Source organism: Doryrhamphus excisus, chromosome 20, assembly GCF_030265055.1.
Source record: "Doryrhamphus excisus isolate RoL2022-K1 chromosome 20, RoL_Dexc_1.0, whole genome shotgun sequence".
In the NCBI taxonomy this organism is placed as follows: Eukaryota; Metazoa; Chordata; class Actinopteri; order Syngnathiformes; family Syngnathidae; genus Doryrhamphus; species Doryrhamphus excisus.
The window spans coordinates 8,178,863-8,192,279 of NC_080485.1; the positions used below are offsets into that span (position 1 = coordinate 8,178,863).

General features: G+C 41.1%; 1 protein-coding gene across 2 annotated transcripts in view; it reads left to right on the forward strand.

Annotated features, from left to right (window-relative positions):
- Positions 1 to 11,076, forward strand: part of macrod2 (mono-ADP ribosylhydrolase 2) — a 437,400-nt gene extending 426,324 nt beyond the window's left edge. Inside the window, exons 15-17 of one of the 2 annotated variants that reach the window (XM_058058340.1) lie at positions 6,077 to 6,115; positions 7,001 to 7,072; positions 9,798 to 11,076. In XM_058058340.1, coding sequence (XP_057914323.1) covers positions 6,077 to 6,115; positions 7,001 to 7,072; positions 9,798 to 9,820 — 134 coding nt within the window. In that variant the 3' untranslated portion in view covers positions 9,821 to 11,076. The remainder of the gene's footprint in view (positions 1 to 6,076; positions 6,116 to 7,000; positions 7,073 to 9,797) is intronic. The other variant, XM_058058339.1, reaches the window with a different exon arrangement.
- Positions 11,077 to 13,417: the final 2,341 nt, after the last annotated feature.

Genomic DNA, 13,417 nt, shown 5'->3' on the forward strand with positions numbered 1-13,417 from the left:
CTGCTCCATCCACAAAATCCCCCGCGTCCCCCTTCGCTCCTCAGACTCCAACCTCCTGGCACTCCCCTGTAAGACCAAGCTCCAAACCTGGGGAGACAGAGCCTTCTCCGTCGCTTCCCCCACCTTCTGGAACTCTTTGCCCCATTCACTCCATGCTTGCCCTGACCTTCCCAGTTTCAAAAAACAACTAAAAACCCACCTCTTTAAATCTGTTTTTAATGTCTAACTTTTTATATCTGACTACTCTGCCCCGCCCCGCTTTTACTCATATTTTAAATGTGTATTAACCAATGAATGTTGTATTTTAATGTATATTTTACTCTGTTACTCTTTTATTCAACTCCATTTTTTTCTGTAAAGCGTCTTTGAGTATTTTGAAAAGCGCTATACAAATAAAATGTATTATTATTATTATTATTTTTAGCATTATTATTAGCATTATTATTATTATTATAGACAAGCAATACAATTGCAAAAATAATGTCCCATAAACCTGTACTGTAGTTGTGAAGTTCCGAATGAAGTCGCGAATGCATAAATGATAAGAGGAACATCATTTAGAATGCTTTTGGAATCAGAATGAATAATAGCATATCGGATAGTGAGTAGCAGTACCAGTCATAGTTTGAGGCAGACGGATTTCCACCTCAAACAAATCAAGTGTGGGGGGTGTCGTTTAACGTCTGGTCCCCATAAAGAGAAAATGAGGTATATTGTTGGTTTTGTCAATAGGGTGCCAATACTAGAGTAGCCTCTGTATGTGCAGAGGAAAACAAACATATGAAGAAAAAACAGCATTGAATGAGAGCATAAGATGTACCCCATAGTAACACCAAAATGACCATATATACTTTATAAATATTCTCTAAACTTGCTGTTGTCCAGTTCAAAGTCACTGCAATGCTTGAGTACCGTGCTGCAGTGCCAATGTCTTGTTGCCACCTCTCGTCCAATAAATGAACGGACATTGGAGTGGATGTAATTTTCTGCTTGTCTGCGTATGAGGATGACTTACGTCCATCTCTCTTCCTTCCTCTCCTTTGTTTTACGTATGCAAATGAGCACACACGCACTTGAACTATTGATTGATATTCTATTGTGCATGTTTTCACCGAGCATCTGTAATTGTTGTTGCTCATCTTTGCGGAGTTTGTTTGTGTTTATGGCATCTTTCTGCACAGCCACAGATTAACTCCAATTCTTTCACCAAGCATACTAGTAATTTACATACCAAAAAAGGAAAACGGGAGACGCTTTCAAGTACCCCTCAGGGTCCATGGTCCTAGTGTTTGGAAGCGCTAGTGTAAGCGGTCTAGTTTCCTGCTGAGGGAGTCAATTCTGTGGACTGTTTTTCCACTTTTTTTTTTTTTCTTATCAGCCCTCTGTGGACTGGGCCTCTCCTTCACTAGAACCTTGACAGAAGACTGTTTTTCTCTCACCCCCATCTTGTTTATGTGTTTACCACAACACACACACACACACACACTTCTCTAAATGATGGTCCTTCCACTGTCAGCACACACAGGAGTCAAATTGTAGTATAAATCAGACGAACATTGCCTTGGGAATGGTAAATTCACAGTGTCACATAGAGATTATGGAATTCCTGCTTTTATTCCAATCACTAATTGGTTTTATAGAAGGGGATTCTGCTACACCCAACAGTGTTCCCGCTGTAAAGCAAGCAGAGGGTAGACAGAAAGGAGCATCTGGAATAAAGCCAATATTTCTGTGAGCTCCTGCTGCTGCTGCTCCTGCACACATCTTGTAGCGTGCTATGATGCCATGCTAGCCTGGTTAATAAGGCAGACATGACAGAAGCGTTCTTCCCACTCATGTTGCATGGGTCAGCATCAGCTTTACGACCAGCAGCAAATGCAAAGTATGCACAATTTTGTGGCAGTATGTGACAAGTGACACACTTTGCTTGAGTCTTATTGATTTATTAACATTATGTATTCTTAGGTGGCTAAGCGGAGCAAAACACTTTAACCAACAGTGAAAGAAATTCAAATTACCGGAACCGGAAAGGGAATGTACCAAATCCTGGATTTACAGGATGTTTAATGTTTCGGCCAATCCGGGACGGGGATTTGATATATTAACTTTCTGTTTTGTCTGTGATTGGCTGGCGACCAGTTCAGGGTGTACCCCACCTCTCGCCTGAAGACAGCTGGGATAGGCTCCAGCACCCCCGCGACCCTCTTGAGGAAAAGCGGTAGAAAATGAATGAATTAATGAACTTTCTGTTTTGTCTCAAAACAAATGAACATCAGGTTTATTTACATACAAGTTAATTAATTAAGGACTTCCATCACCTTATGCATTGACTGCAATCTAAGTAAGCTCTGATTCTTTACTGATACATGCAGGTAGAATATCATATCAATGTGTCAACAGGGCCATCTTTTGGTGGAAAGCATAAACTGTGCATACTATCAATACAGTTTACAACAAATTTAATCATATGTGACACCCCCGAAATGATGGACAGATATGTAGTCATGCAGACTGATTTTGCATAAGAGTCCAAATAGACATTCATTCATTCATTTTCTACCGCTTTTCCCTCACGAGGGTCGCAGGGGGTGCTGGAGCCTATCCCAGCTGTCTTCGGGTGAGAGGCGGGGTAGGCGGGAGACCCTGGACTGGTCGCCAGCCAATCACCAGTCACAGGGCACATATAGACAAACAACCATTCACACTCACATTCATACCTATGGACAATTTGGAGTCGCCAATTAACCTAGCATGTTTTTGGAATGTGGGAGGAAACCGGAGTACCCGGAGAAAACCCACGCATGCACGGGGAGAACATGCAAACTCCACACAGAGATGGCCGAGGGTGGAGTTGACCCTGGTCTCCTAGTTGTGAGGTCTGCGTGCTAACCACTCGACCACCATGCAGCCCTAGACCTCAATTTCAGGTAGTTAATTTTGCTTAGATTTCCTTTTCTTTTTCCCAGCATTATCAGAAGATAGTGCGTTTATTGTTTGACTTTTTTCACTTTCTGGTTCATTGTTATGGACGGGGGAGAACATGCAAACTCCACACAGAGATGGCCGAGGGTGGAATGGAACCCTGGTCTCGTAGCTGTGACGTCTGCGCGCTAACCACTTGACCACCATGCCGCCTGCAAATAGACATGTTAAAAGCATTATCTGCTACAACCAAAGACTATAAGAAGTTATGTTAAAAGAAAATGTATTTTTTTATGAATATTTTACATTTCAAGTACTAAAAGTGAGGCTCTAATTGTAAGTGATGCATGGCCACTTATTATTTTGTATTTCCTACTGCATTTGGCCTCATTTTAAGCAATGACGCCGCCTTTCTAAAACGTCAGCACTAAACTTGCTTTGTAGATTGTTACATCCCCTCTGGGTAGTTTTGTGCTTTAAAACTAAATTACACACACCAAAAAGTGTAAGACTGTTGTTGCTTCATCCTTCCTGCTGTTGGACTATCAGGGATTAGAAACTTTACTTGAGATTGTTGCATCAGATAAACTCCACACGGTTTTGGGGGGAAAGTATTTTTGATTAAGCGCAAGACAGCTAGAAGCAATAAGGGTTAAGATTTCCAGAGAATAGAAGGCTGAATGTCAAACAATGATGCAACCTGGCACAAGCAGACAGGTGATGGCTGAAAGCAAACAAACACAAAGAACTGAAGATGCGCTGATAGAAGAGGTGCATTGCATTATATCATTGTTTACGCCGCATTCCCTGCATCCTATAGCAACTGTCAACTGTCATAGGACTTCATTTACACAGATTGTAGCCCAGCTCTTTGCATTTTCTTTTGGAGATTATTTGACCTTCACTGCAGACTGCAAAATGCTTTCAATTCTACCCATTCTTACAAAGCTAAGCGGTTGTATTTCACGCTGCCACTGCGCCACCAGGCCGCCGGGGGAGAGTGGGTATTTTTATGGTGTGCTTTGTTTGCCTGATTGTTGCTGCAAAGGAGGGAAGCGGCGAGGTTTGCTCGGGGAGTGAGGAAGAAGGAAGGAGTTGTGTGACTACAGAGATAACAGGCCGTATAGAGGATGTGGAGGGAGGATTGGTGCAGAGGGGGGGGGGGGGGGGATTCTCAGGCTGCCTTACAGGGATGTCAGTTTGTAATTAATTTTGCACGCATCTCTCTCCCGTCTCGAGTATGTTTTGTTCTTTTTTTTTTAAGTGCAAATCAAGGAAAGCACTTTATTTCCAGGCACGAGAGGCCATTAAGTGTACATAGGAGATGTGTACTCCCAAATGCATTTCATGAATTTACTTACAATAACGTAAATGAGAGACAACAATGAGTAGAAGAGGTGTCTGCTGTGGACCAGGAAGTAGTAAAGATGAAATGAGAAGAGCATTGAAAGGGATGAAGAGTGAAGGCACTTGGTCCTGATGCTGTTCCTGTGAAGGTATGGAAGTGTCTAGGAGAGGTAGCAGAGTTCCTGACTGGGTTGTTCAATAGGATCTTAGGTGATGAGAAGATGCCTCAGGAATGGAGAAGAAGTGTGTTGGTGCCCATTTTTAAGAACAAGGGTGATGTGCAGAGCTGTGGCAACTACAGAGGTATAAAGCTAATGAGCCATACAATAAAGTCATGGGAAAGAGTAGTTGAAGTTAGACTAAGGGCAGAAGTCAGCATTTGTGAGCAGCGGTGTGGTTTCATGCCAAAAAAGAGTACTACAGATGCAGTATTTGCTTTGAGAATGTTAATAGAGAAGTACAGAGAAGGTCATAGGGAACTACAGTGTGTCTTTGCAGATCTGGTGCCTGGAGAGGAACTGTGGTATTATATGAGGAAGTCTGAAGTGACAGAGAAGTATGCTAAAGTGGTGCAGGACATGGATGAGGATCGTAAGACAGTGGTAAGGTGTGCTGTAGGTGTGACAGAAGAGTTCAAGGTGGAGGTGGGGCTGCATCAGGGATCAGCTCTGAGCCCCTTCTTGTTTGCTATGGTGGGCTAACGGGCTGACAGATGAGCTTAGACAAGAATCTCCATGGACTATGATGTTTGTAGTTGACATTGTGGTTTGTAGTGAGTCGGGAACAGGTGGAGGAGATGCTAGAATGAAGATTAGCCGCAGCAGGACAGAGTATATGTGTGTGAATGAGAGGGACCCTGGTGGAAGAGTGAGGTTACAGAGAGAAGAGATACAGAAGGTGGAGAATTTTAAGTACTTGGCGTCAACAGTTCAGAACAATGGAAATGGAGGTGAAGAAGCATGTGCAGGCAGGATGGAACGGGTGGAGAAAAGAGTTTCAGCTAAAATGAAAGGAAATGTATACAAAACTGTGGTGAGACCAGCCATGTTGTTTGGCCTAGAGACAGTGCCACTGAGGAAAGACAGGAAACAGAACTATTGGTAGCAGCGATGAGGATGCTGAGGTTCGCATTGGGAGTGACCAGGATGGATAGGATCAGTTGATGGTGCTGCCGCTTCAGATGGAAAAAGGAGTAAACCCCAAGTGACATGTTGACTGACAACTGTTGTCTTTGAGACTAAAAGATCACAGTAGACATGATAAATTCTTCATTCTTTGGATTACAAATGGGTTAACATATTTTTTAAACACTGATAAACTTCCAAGTCTTTAGTTCACTTAGAATGCACCACATATGTAAAAATTGTTGTCATTCCCAACACTAGTACGCTACAAAGAATGTGCTTTAAGAACTATATGTGACATTTGAAGAATTGGTTCTCATTGGGAGTGACCAGGATGGATAGGATCAGGAACGAGTACATAAAAGGAACATTACATGCTAGAGGCCTTGGAGATAAAGTCAGAGAGGCCAGACTGAGATGGTTCGGACATCGATAGTCAATATATTGGTAGAAGGATTCTGCGTTTAGAGCTGCCAGGTAGGAGGCGTAGAGGAAGACCAAAAAGGAGGTTTATGGATGTAGTGAAGGTGGACATGAGGCTAGTTGGTGTGAGAGAGACAGATTCAGAAGACAGGGTTGGATGGAGGCGGTTGATATGCCGTGGAGACCCCTGAAGGGCAAAGCCGAAACAAAAAGAAGACTTACAATAACGTGTTTTTTTATGTGTGTGCTTCAAATTACAGATGTTTCCGAGACCGTTGAGACTGACACCAGCAATGGAGGTGAGAAAATAAGTGAAATGATGTATCAACAACATTTGACTACTGTCTATTGCCCACATTTTTGCCTCTCTCTGCTGCACAAATGTACACACTTCTTAACAGCAATTCATTCATTTATTCATTTTCTCCCGCTTTATCCTCACAAGGGTCACGGGGGTGCTGGAGCCTATCCCAGCTGTCTTTGGGCGGGGTACACCCTGGACTGGTCGCCAGCCAATCACAGGGCACATATAGACAAACAACCATTCACACTCACATTCATACCTATGGACAATTTGGAGTCGCCAATTAACCTAGCATGTTTTTGGAATGTGGGAGGAAACCGGAGTACCAGGAGAAAACCCACGCATGCACGGGGAGAACATGCAAACTCCACACAGAGATGTGCCGAGGGCGGAATTGAACCCTGGTCTTCTAGCTGTGAGGTCCTGCGCGCTAACCACTAGACCACCGTGCCGCCCATTGTGACATGATGGTCTCTATTTATTCACTCCATTTGCAGTCATAAATGCATTTGGATATGAATTATTGAGGAATTAATGGCGAGCAAACACCCTGGTGATACCACTTCCAACTGATTCTCCACCATTGCGGTCGTTGGTTGCATCCCTGACCAGGGGTTTGCCTTATACTAGATCCGTGCCTAATTTACAGTAGCTCGAACCCCTGCAACGGGAGATGCACTAAGCAAGACTTGCCAGAGTGTTTCATCCAAAGACCAGCACGACTCTTAAGACGTGATGTTTGCCAACATACTCGCTCACACAGATGTTTCCGCTGGCATATTGATGGCAAATTTGTTGTGAATGATGTCCCTTATCTCTGTAAAGACAAAGAGTAACATTGCCTCTTTTATATTTTTCTCACTCCCATATTTTTGTTTAGAGGGCATAAAACATCCAGTTGAGGGCTCAGAGGAACCGACATCAACTCAGACTGACAACATCAAATCCAAAGGTAAGAAGAACATGCACAAAAAATCCTAAAAGACATACGTTAGAGGCTGCAGCTGCTATATTAAAATTTACTTCCTCCCAAGGTTTCCCTGAAATTATTTAGCCAAATGAGCCGATCCCTGCTGTGCTGCCGAGTGCGGCACAGCTTCACCTTCCCTCGTCTCTCTGTGCCATCTCTCCTGCAGAGCTCATCTTCTCCTCCCCATCTGTCTCCATCTTAGGCTCTTAGCAGGCAATGACATCAGGCAGTCAGTCTGTACGTGCTACCTTCAGGGCCAAATGCATTTGTAAATGCTCCCCCCTCCCTCATTTCAGGTCCACAGCGATGACCCTGATATTTTGGTATAAATGTGTCAGCACGTCTTTGGAGATTGAGTGTGATGAATGGCCTGCAAACTCCACTATCATACGTTCAATAAATCAAGTGAGCAATACATATTATTCCAAGATGCAGACAAGACAGACTGTGGGGGCAATAATCATGCAAATAAATCATATTTGATAAGGATACCACACTGTTGTTAAACTCAGGTCCCTGTGAGATTTGGACATAATAACAGTGCATGTAATGTGAATGCGGATCTGCAGAGTGCCTACAATTTAAATGTCTGCATGTGTTATGTATTTTGCTCTTTCATTTCTAATTAAATAATGCGATTCTGATTTAATCATCATCAGTTTCCTGTGAAAAAATGTGAGGCAGCAAATATGAACAGTTTGTCAGGGGTAAACACATTTGACAAGCGAGCAGCATTTGAAATAAATTAGCAGAGACACACAGGTTGGTTTTGGAAGGTGGAATTTTAAAGAGGTAAAAATAGAAGAAAATAGAGAAATAACTGCCAAAGGGGGGGGTAGCTAAAACAGCTCCCACTCTTCTGGGAAGTTTTCACAGTGTCTGTAGGGATTTCACCGAGACCTGAGCCTTGCTGGCTCACAATCTTTGTTCTAGTTCATCACAAAGGTGTTTGATGGGCTTTATGTCAGGATTCTGTGCAAGGCATCTCAGCATACTTTAGTGTACTGGGGGCACAATCGTGCTGGGACAGCAAAGGGCCCTCCTCAAACTGTTCCCACAAAGGTGGGAGTATATTCATACACAGTGGTGTGAGAAAGTGTAATGTAAACTAATGTAAATATTAGTTAATGACAATACGACTGAATACAAAATGCAAAAAAATCTAATATTTTTATCATTAAAGGAGAAAAAATCCAAACCTACATGTGTGAAAAGGTGATTGCCCCCTAAAACGAATAACTGATTTGGCCACCCTTAGCAGCAACAACTGCAATCAAGCCATTGCCATAACTTGCAATGAGTCTCTTACAGAGTGTAGCCCGCTTATCTTTGTAGAATTGTTGTCATTCCCAGCATGAAACGCCTTTTTAAGGTCATGCCACAGCATCTCAATAGGATTCAGGTCAGGACTTTGACTTGGCCACTCCAAAGTCTTCATTTTGGACTTCCTGGTGTGTTTTGGATCATTGTCCTGCTGCAGAACCCTAGTTGGTTTCAGCTTGAGGGGTATTCTACTTCAGGATTTTTGGCAGACAGCATAATTTATGGTTCCGTTTATCGCAGCAAATGGCTCTCACTGTAGTTTGCTGGAGTCCCAAAGCTTTAGAAATGGTTTTATAACCGTTCCCAGACTGACAGATCTCAGTGAATCTCAGTTATGTTATGTTTATACTTTAAGTGTAAGTGGTCCTCGGTTTACAGTGTTCTGAGCTTCGCTTTATGTGGTTATGTACACACTCTCATTTATTACTCAATTCTGCAGACCACTACTCACACCACTTGCGTATACCTTCACTACAACCAACAAAGTATGGTCACCACTCTAATTAAGGCTAAAGATCATATTTTAACGTCTACCCAGATGATGAACAGGCTGCTTTCAGGTCACTGATCCTCTTAAAGTGACAGTAACTAGGCAGTGCAGCCATCTTAATAGCGACATAAGGTTATTAGTGCCTTGACTTTTATTGTTTATTACTGTTTAGTTCTTTTATTTAGTTTTAGTTTTGTTACTTTTGTTACTTCATGTGTTCTGTGTACTGTGTGAGTGACTTACAGTAGGACTTAATTTAGCTATAATTCACTTTTAAGATCCAATTTATACCATATTTTTGTCAAATCTTTCTTTTGGTAGGTTCCATGTTTATATAGCCTCGGAACACAATATTCTGTGTGCCTTGAAAAATGAGTCAAAATGGTGTAAAATGGCCGAATGGCTGAAGTGCTGATTGTCTTTTGAAAAATGGCTGGGATTGAATGAGGATTCATACCCTCGCCAAATTTTTAATTAAAGTAGTTTGATTTATTTTTTTTAGTTGTTGAATAGTTGCATGCTTGAAATGACAAATTTGGCAATAGATGTTGGAGATGGTGGAAAAATTAAAGAAAAGTAATCACTATTGTCACACACACATTGTACATAGTTTTTTTGTATTATTTCCAGATAAAAGATAAACATTCTATTAATTAAAAAAAAAAAACACTAACTCAGAATTTGGTCATAGTGAATGAATATGAATATTTTGTCTGGAAGTGACATTTAATGACTTTGACTAACTTCAGACTTTATATCTGTAACTTCTATTTTGAGAAGCACAAAGGAGGCACAGGTCTACACAACAATATTGTCCGTATAAATGCATTTCGGAACCCAAATTGAAACCCAGTAAAAATCCTCATTCAGACACTAACTTTATTTTGTGTGCAGACGCTGCTGAGAAGAAAGAATGACCGCCTGGGGAAGGACAATCAACCTCCTCTGACAGCCAGCAAACTGAGCGACGGCCATTCACAGCAGTGTCAGACAAAACCAATGGCGGTCCGGGTGCTGTCACATGTCCGAGACATTCAGTCACCGATCACGATTCCAGTTTCATTTAGCTCTTTATTTGTCAATACGTCCTTTAGCCCCTTGGAGTTATGTGTGTATCGAAAACCTTCCGGGGTTTGAACATATCAACCAGAAAAAATGAGCCATACCACACTGTGTCGTCACATTGTTATTGTGCCAGTCGAATGTCATCAGTTGAAGCGAGTCTCTTAGTCAGAGCCACGCCCACTAGAAGAGCATCCTGGCCACTCCAGGCTGGGTGATGCTTCACACTTGTCAAAAAATCTCTCCACATACGCCATAAACGATGCTTCAGAGTGAGCGACCTTTTTGAGCCAAACCACTACTGAGCCTCACTAATCACCGCTCTACTTTTTTTTTTTTTTTTTAATTCATCAAACATCCACGCACGCTAAAAAGCATGTGATTGTCTTCTAACAAATGGACTAGCCCGCTCTCTTTCTTTTCTTTCACCATTCTCGGTGCATGCCAGCAGATTGCTTTGAACAAAAAGTTACACTCATCTCGGCTTCCGCGTGTCTCCTTATCAGATTGTCTAATTATACTGAAGAATCTGCCTTATTTCACATCAAACATCTAATCATTATCACAGATTTAACGAGATGATCCAAGTATGAATCCTAGGTTGTGTTTTTCAGATTAGATTGTATCATTTAAAAACATGTAATACTTGATTTATATGTGTGTTTTTATTTTTAGTTCTGTATGATTTACGACTTACCTTCAGTGATGTCACACTGAGGATCAAATGGGTCACAGTCTATGAAATGATGCCTTCATACTTTGATGTTTTGCTTTGCTAAAATATAACTGAAAGAACTAATAAAGATTCAAGTGAGATCCACGTCATGGTTTTTAAATGTCACGATTCTAATTTTTTGCATCGTAACAGGAGCTCATGTTTTATTTCGTTGTGATTGCATCGGAGATAGTTAACGTTACCTCAGCTCATACATTATATGTGAGCCGCTGTAACAGAGCAATCAGTGTGCGTCTCTGGGGGTAGTCAGGAACAATTAGTGCGTCCTGTGATCTCCTGCACGCTACCACTCAGGGCCCCCCCTCCTGAATCGGATGAGACGAGATGTGTGGTACACCTTCTCACCTCAGAAACCCCCCCACTCAGACTGAGAAACGTTAAGCCTTGACATGAATGCCTGCGGTGTTTGCCTTCAACATCAACAGGGGTTGTCGCATCATCAAAATAGAAAAAAAAAAGCTGCAGAGTTTATGTGTTGGCGTGTGTGCTTTCTTCACGCCTGTACCACCGTTCATGCAACTTTAACTTCAATATTTGCCAGATAGAGTGCTGGCAGGTCAATGAAGTGAAGAAGAAGTGAGTGCTTCACAGTTTTTTTTTTCCTAACACGCTATCTGCTCACTGCTATCTGTCCCGATTCACTGTAAATCACATTTCTAGGATATTTGCGCTATCATGTAACTCATGTCTCAAATACCCAATGCCATGTGACAAGCATAACAAAGTACAGTGGAACCTAGTTTTCATACAGGGAATATAGGATTTTGTTTTTGATTTAAAAAAAAAATATTGCCACAAATCCACAGTAGTCTTTACATGTTAGAGCACTTCCACACATCAAGCATGCAATTGATTGGGTTTGGGGGTCAAAATGTGCCCCGATTTTGTAAAACCAGCACTCATACATAATATTGGAACACTTGCACTGTAAACCCGAATAAGTTAGCAGAACTCAAAAAAAGTTAGGTTTTTTTTTAGAAGATTTGAGTATATCAGTGCCTTCAACATCAATATTAGATATATTAGATATCGGCACGGTGGTCTAGTGGTTAGCACGCAGACCTCATAGCTAAGAGACCAGGGTTCAATTCCACCCTCGGCCATCTCTGTGTGGAGTTTGCATGTTCTCCCCGTGCATGCGTGGGTTTTCTCCAGGTACTCCGGTTTCCTCCCACATTCCAAAAACATGCTAGGTTAATTGGCGACTCCAAATTGTCCATAGGTATGAATGTGAGTGTGAATGGTTGTTTGTCTATATGTGCCCTGTGATTGGCTGGCCACCAGTTCGGGGTGTACCCCACCTCTCGCCCCAAGATTAAGATATGCCTTTATTCGTCCCTCAGTGGGGAAATTTGTAAAGACAGCTGGGATAGGCTCCAGCACCCCCCGCGACCCTCGTGAGGAAAAAAGGGTAGAAAATGAATGAATGAATATTAGATATACTTTTTTAATGTTGGAGTGAAGAGAGAAATAGCTTTCTTTTTCACATTCTCTCTGCCATGCATTCTCCATTCTTTAATTTTCCATAGGAAGAAGGTGTGTGTAACCTACACAGTACAAATCTATCTGATGCAATATATTTATTCTTCATTGATTCTTGGTTTGATTTATTCATGTTTAATAGATACTTTTTTACTTTTTAATTAACTATGAGTTAATTACTTTGAGTAGGTTACACAAATCTGCAAAAAGTTCATATTAATCAAAAATTACAAATTAAATAAACCGAAAAGACAGATAATGCAACTGGCAATCAATGTTTATAAGTAGAACTTTTAAGACAATTTTAAGTTAACTATACTTATACCAATTAATTATTTTGAGCATTCCGATTTACAGTGTCTTAAGTTGTTTGTAAACTATGTTTTTAAGTTAATCTTAGTTCAATTGAATCAAAACATATTAGTTAAAAGTACTCAAAATGAAACAACATGTTAAATGAACTTGACATAATTAAGTTATTAGAACTTTTTAAAGAACTTTTGAGTATGCATAACTTTAATTTTATTTAAGTACTTTTAACATGTGTGGATGGTAGATGCAGGAACCCCAACACACAATATGTTTAACGCCAGTCTGCCTACCAGGTCTGCTGAATAATGGCATGATAACACAAGTTATTGCTAAAATAATTAGCAAAATGTGATTAGTCGGTGGATGACATCACATCCTATTGGAGTGGACATTAAGTGCTTTCAAATGACGTTGTGTCATCGTCATTGATTTTATGTCCATGAGCTCACCTTTGCTATTTTTTCTGGAAAAAGTCCAACACTTATGGTGACTTTGGGTGTTTTTTGAGCCATAAAATTGAGATATGGTGCTTCTTTTAAGCACATTATTAAAAACAGGAATAAAAAGATGATTAGGTTTTGTGACGAACTGCCATTAGTGTGAATGTTTCCCAGTACAAATGACGAATAAAACATCTGTCTTAGCCCCCCAGCTCCATCAGACACCGGAGTCCTACAGATGCAAGCAAGCCAACACAAAAAGCTTTGTTTTTTTTATACTGGTACATGTATGCAGTATTTACTGTCCTATAAACCTTAACATTACAGATATGAGTACATCAAACCAAAACAACGGAACAATTGCAAAAGTAATGTAACCCAAAGACACAAGTGCGGAAAAAAAAAAGATCAATGCATGCATTGATCAACCAACTTCAGGCAGGGTCTACTAATTCTACTAACTCAACAATACAAGAGGAAAA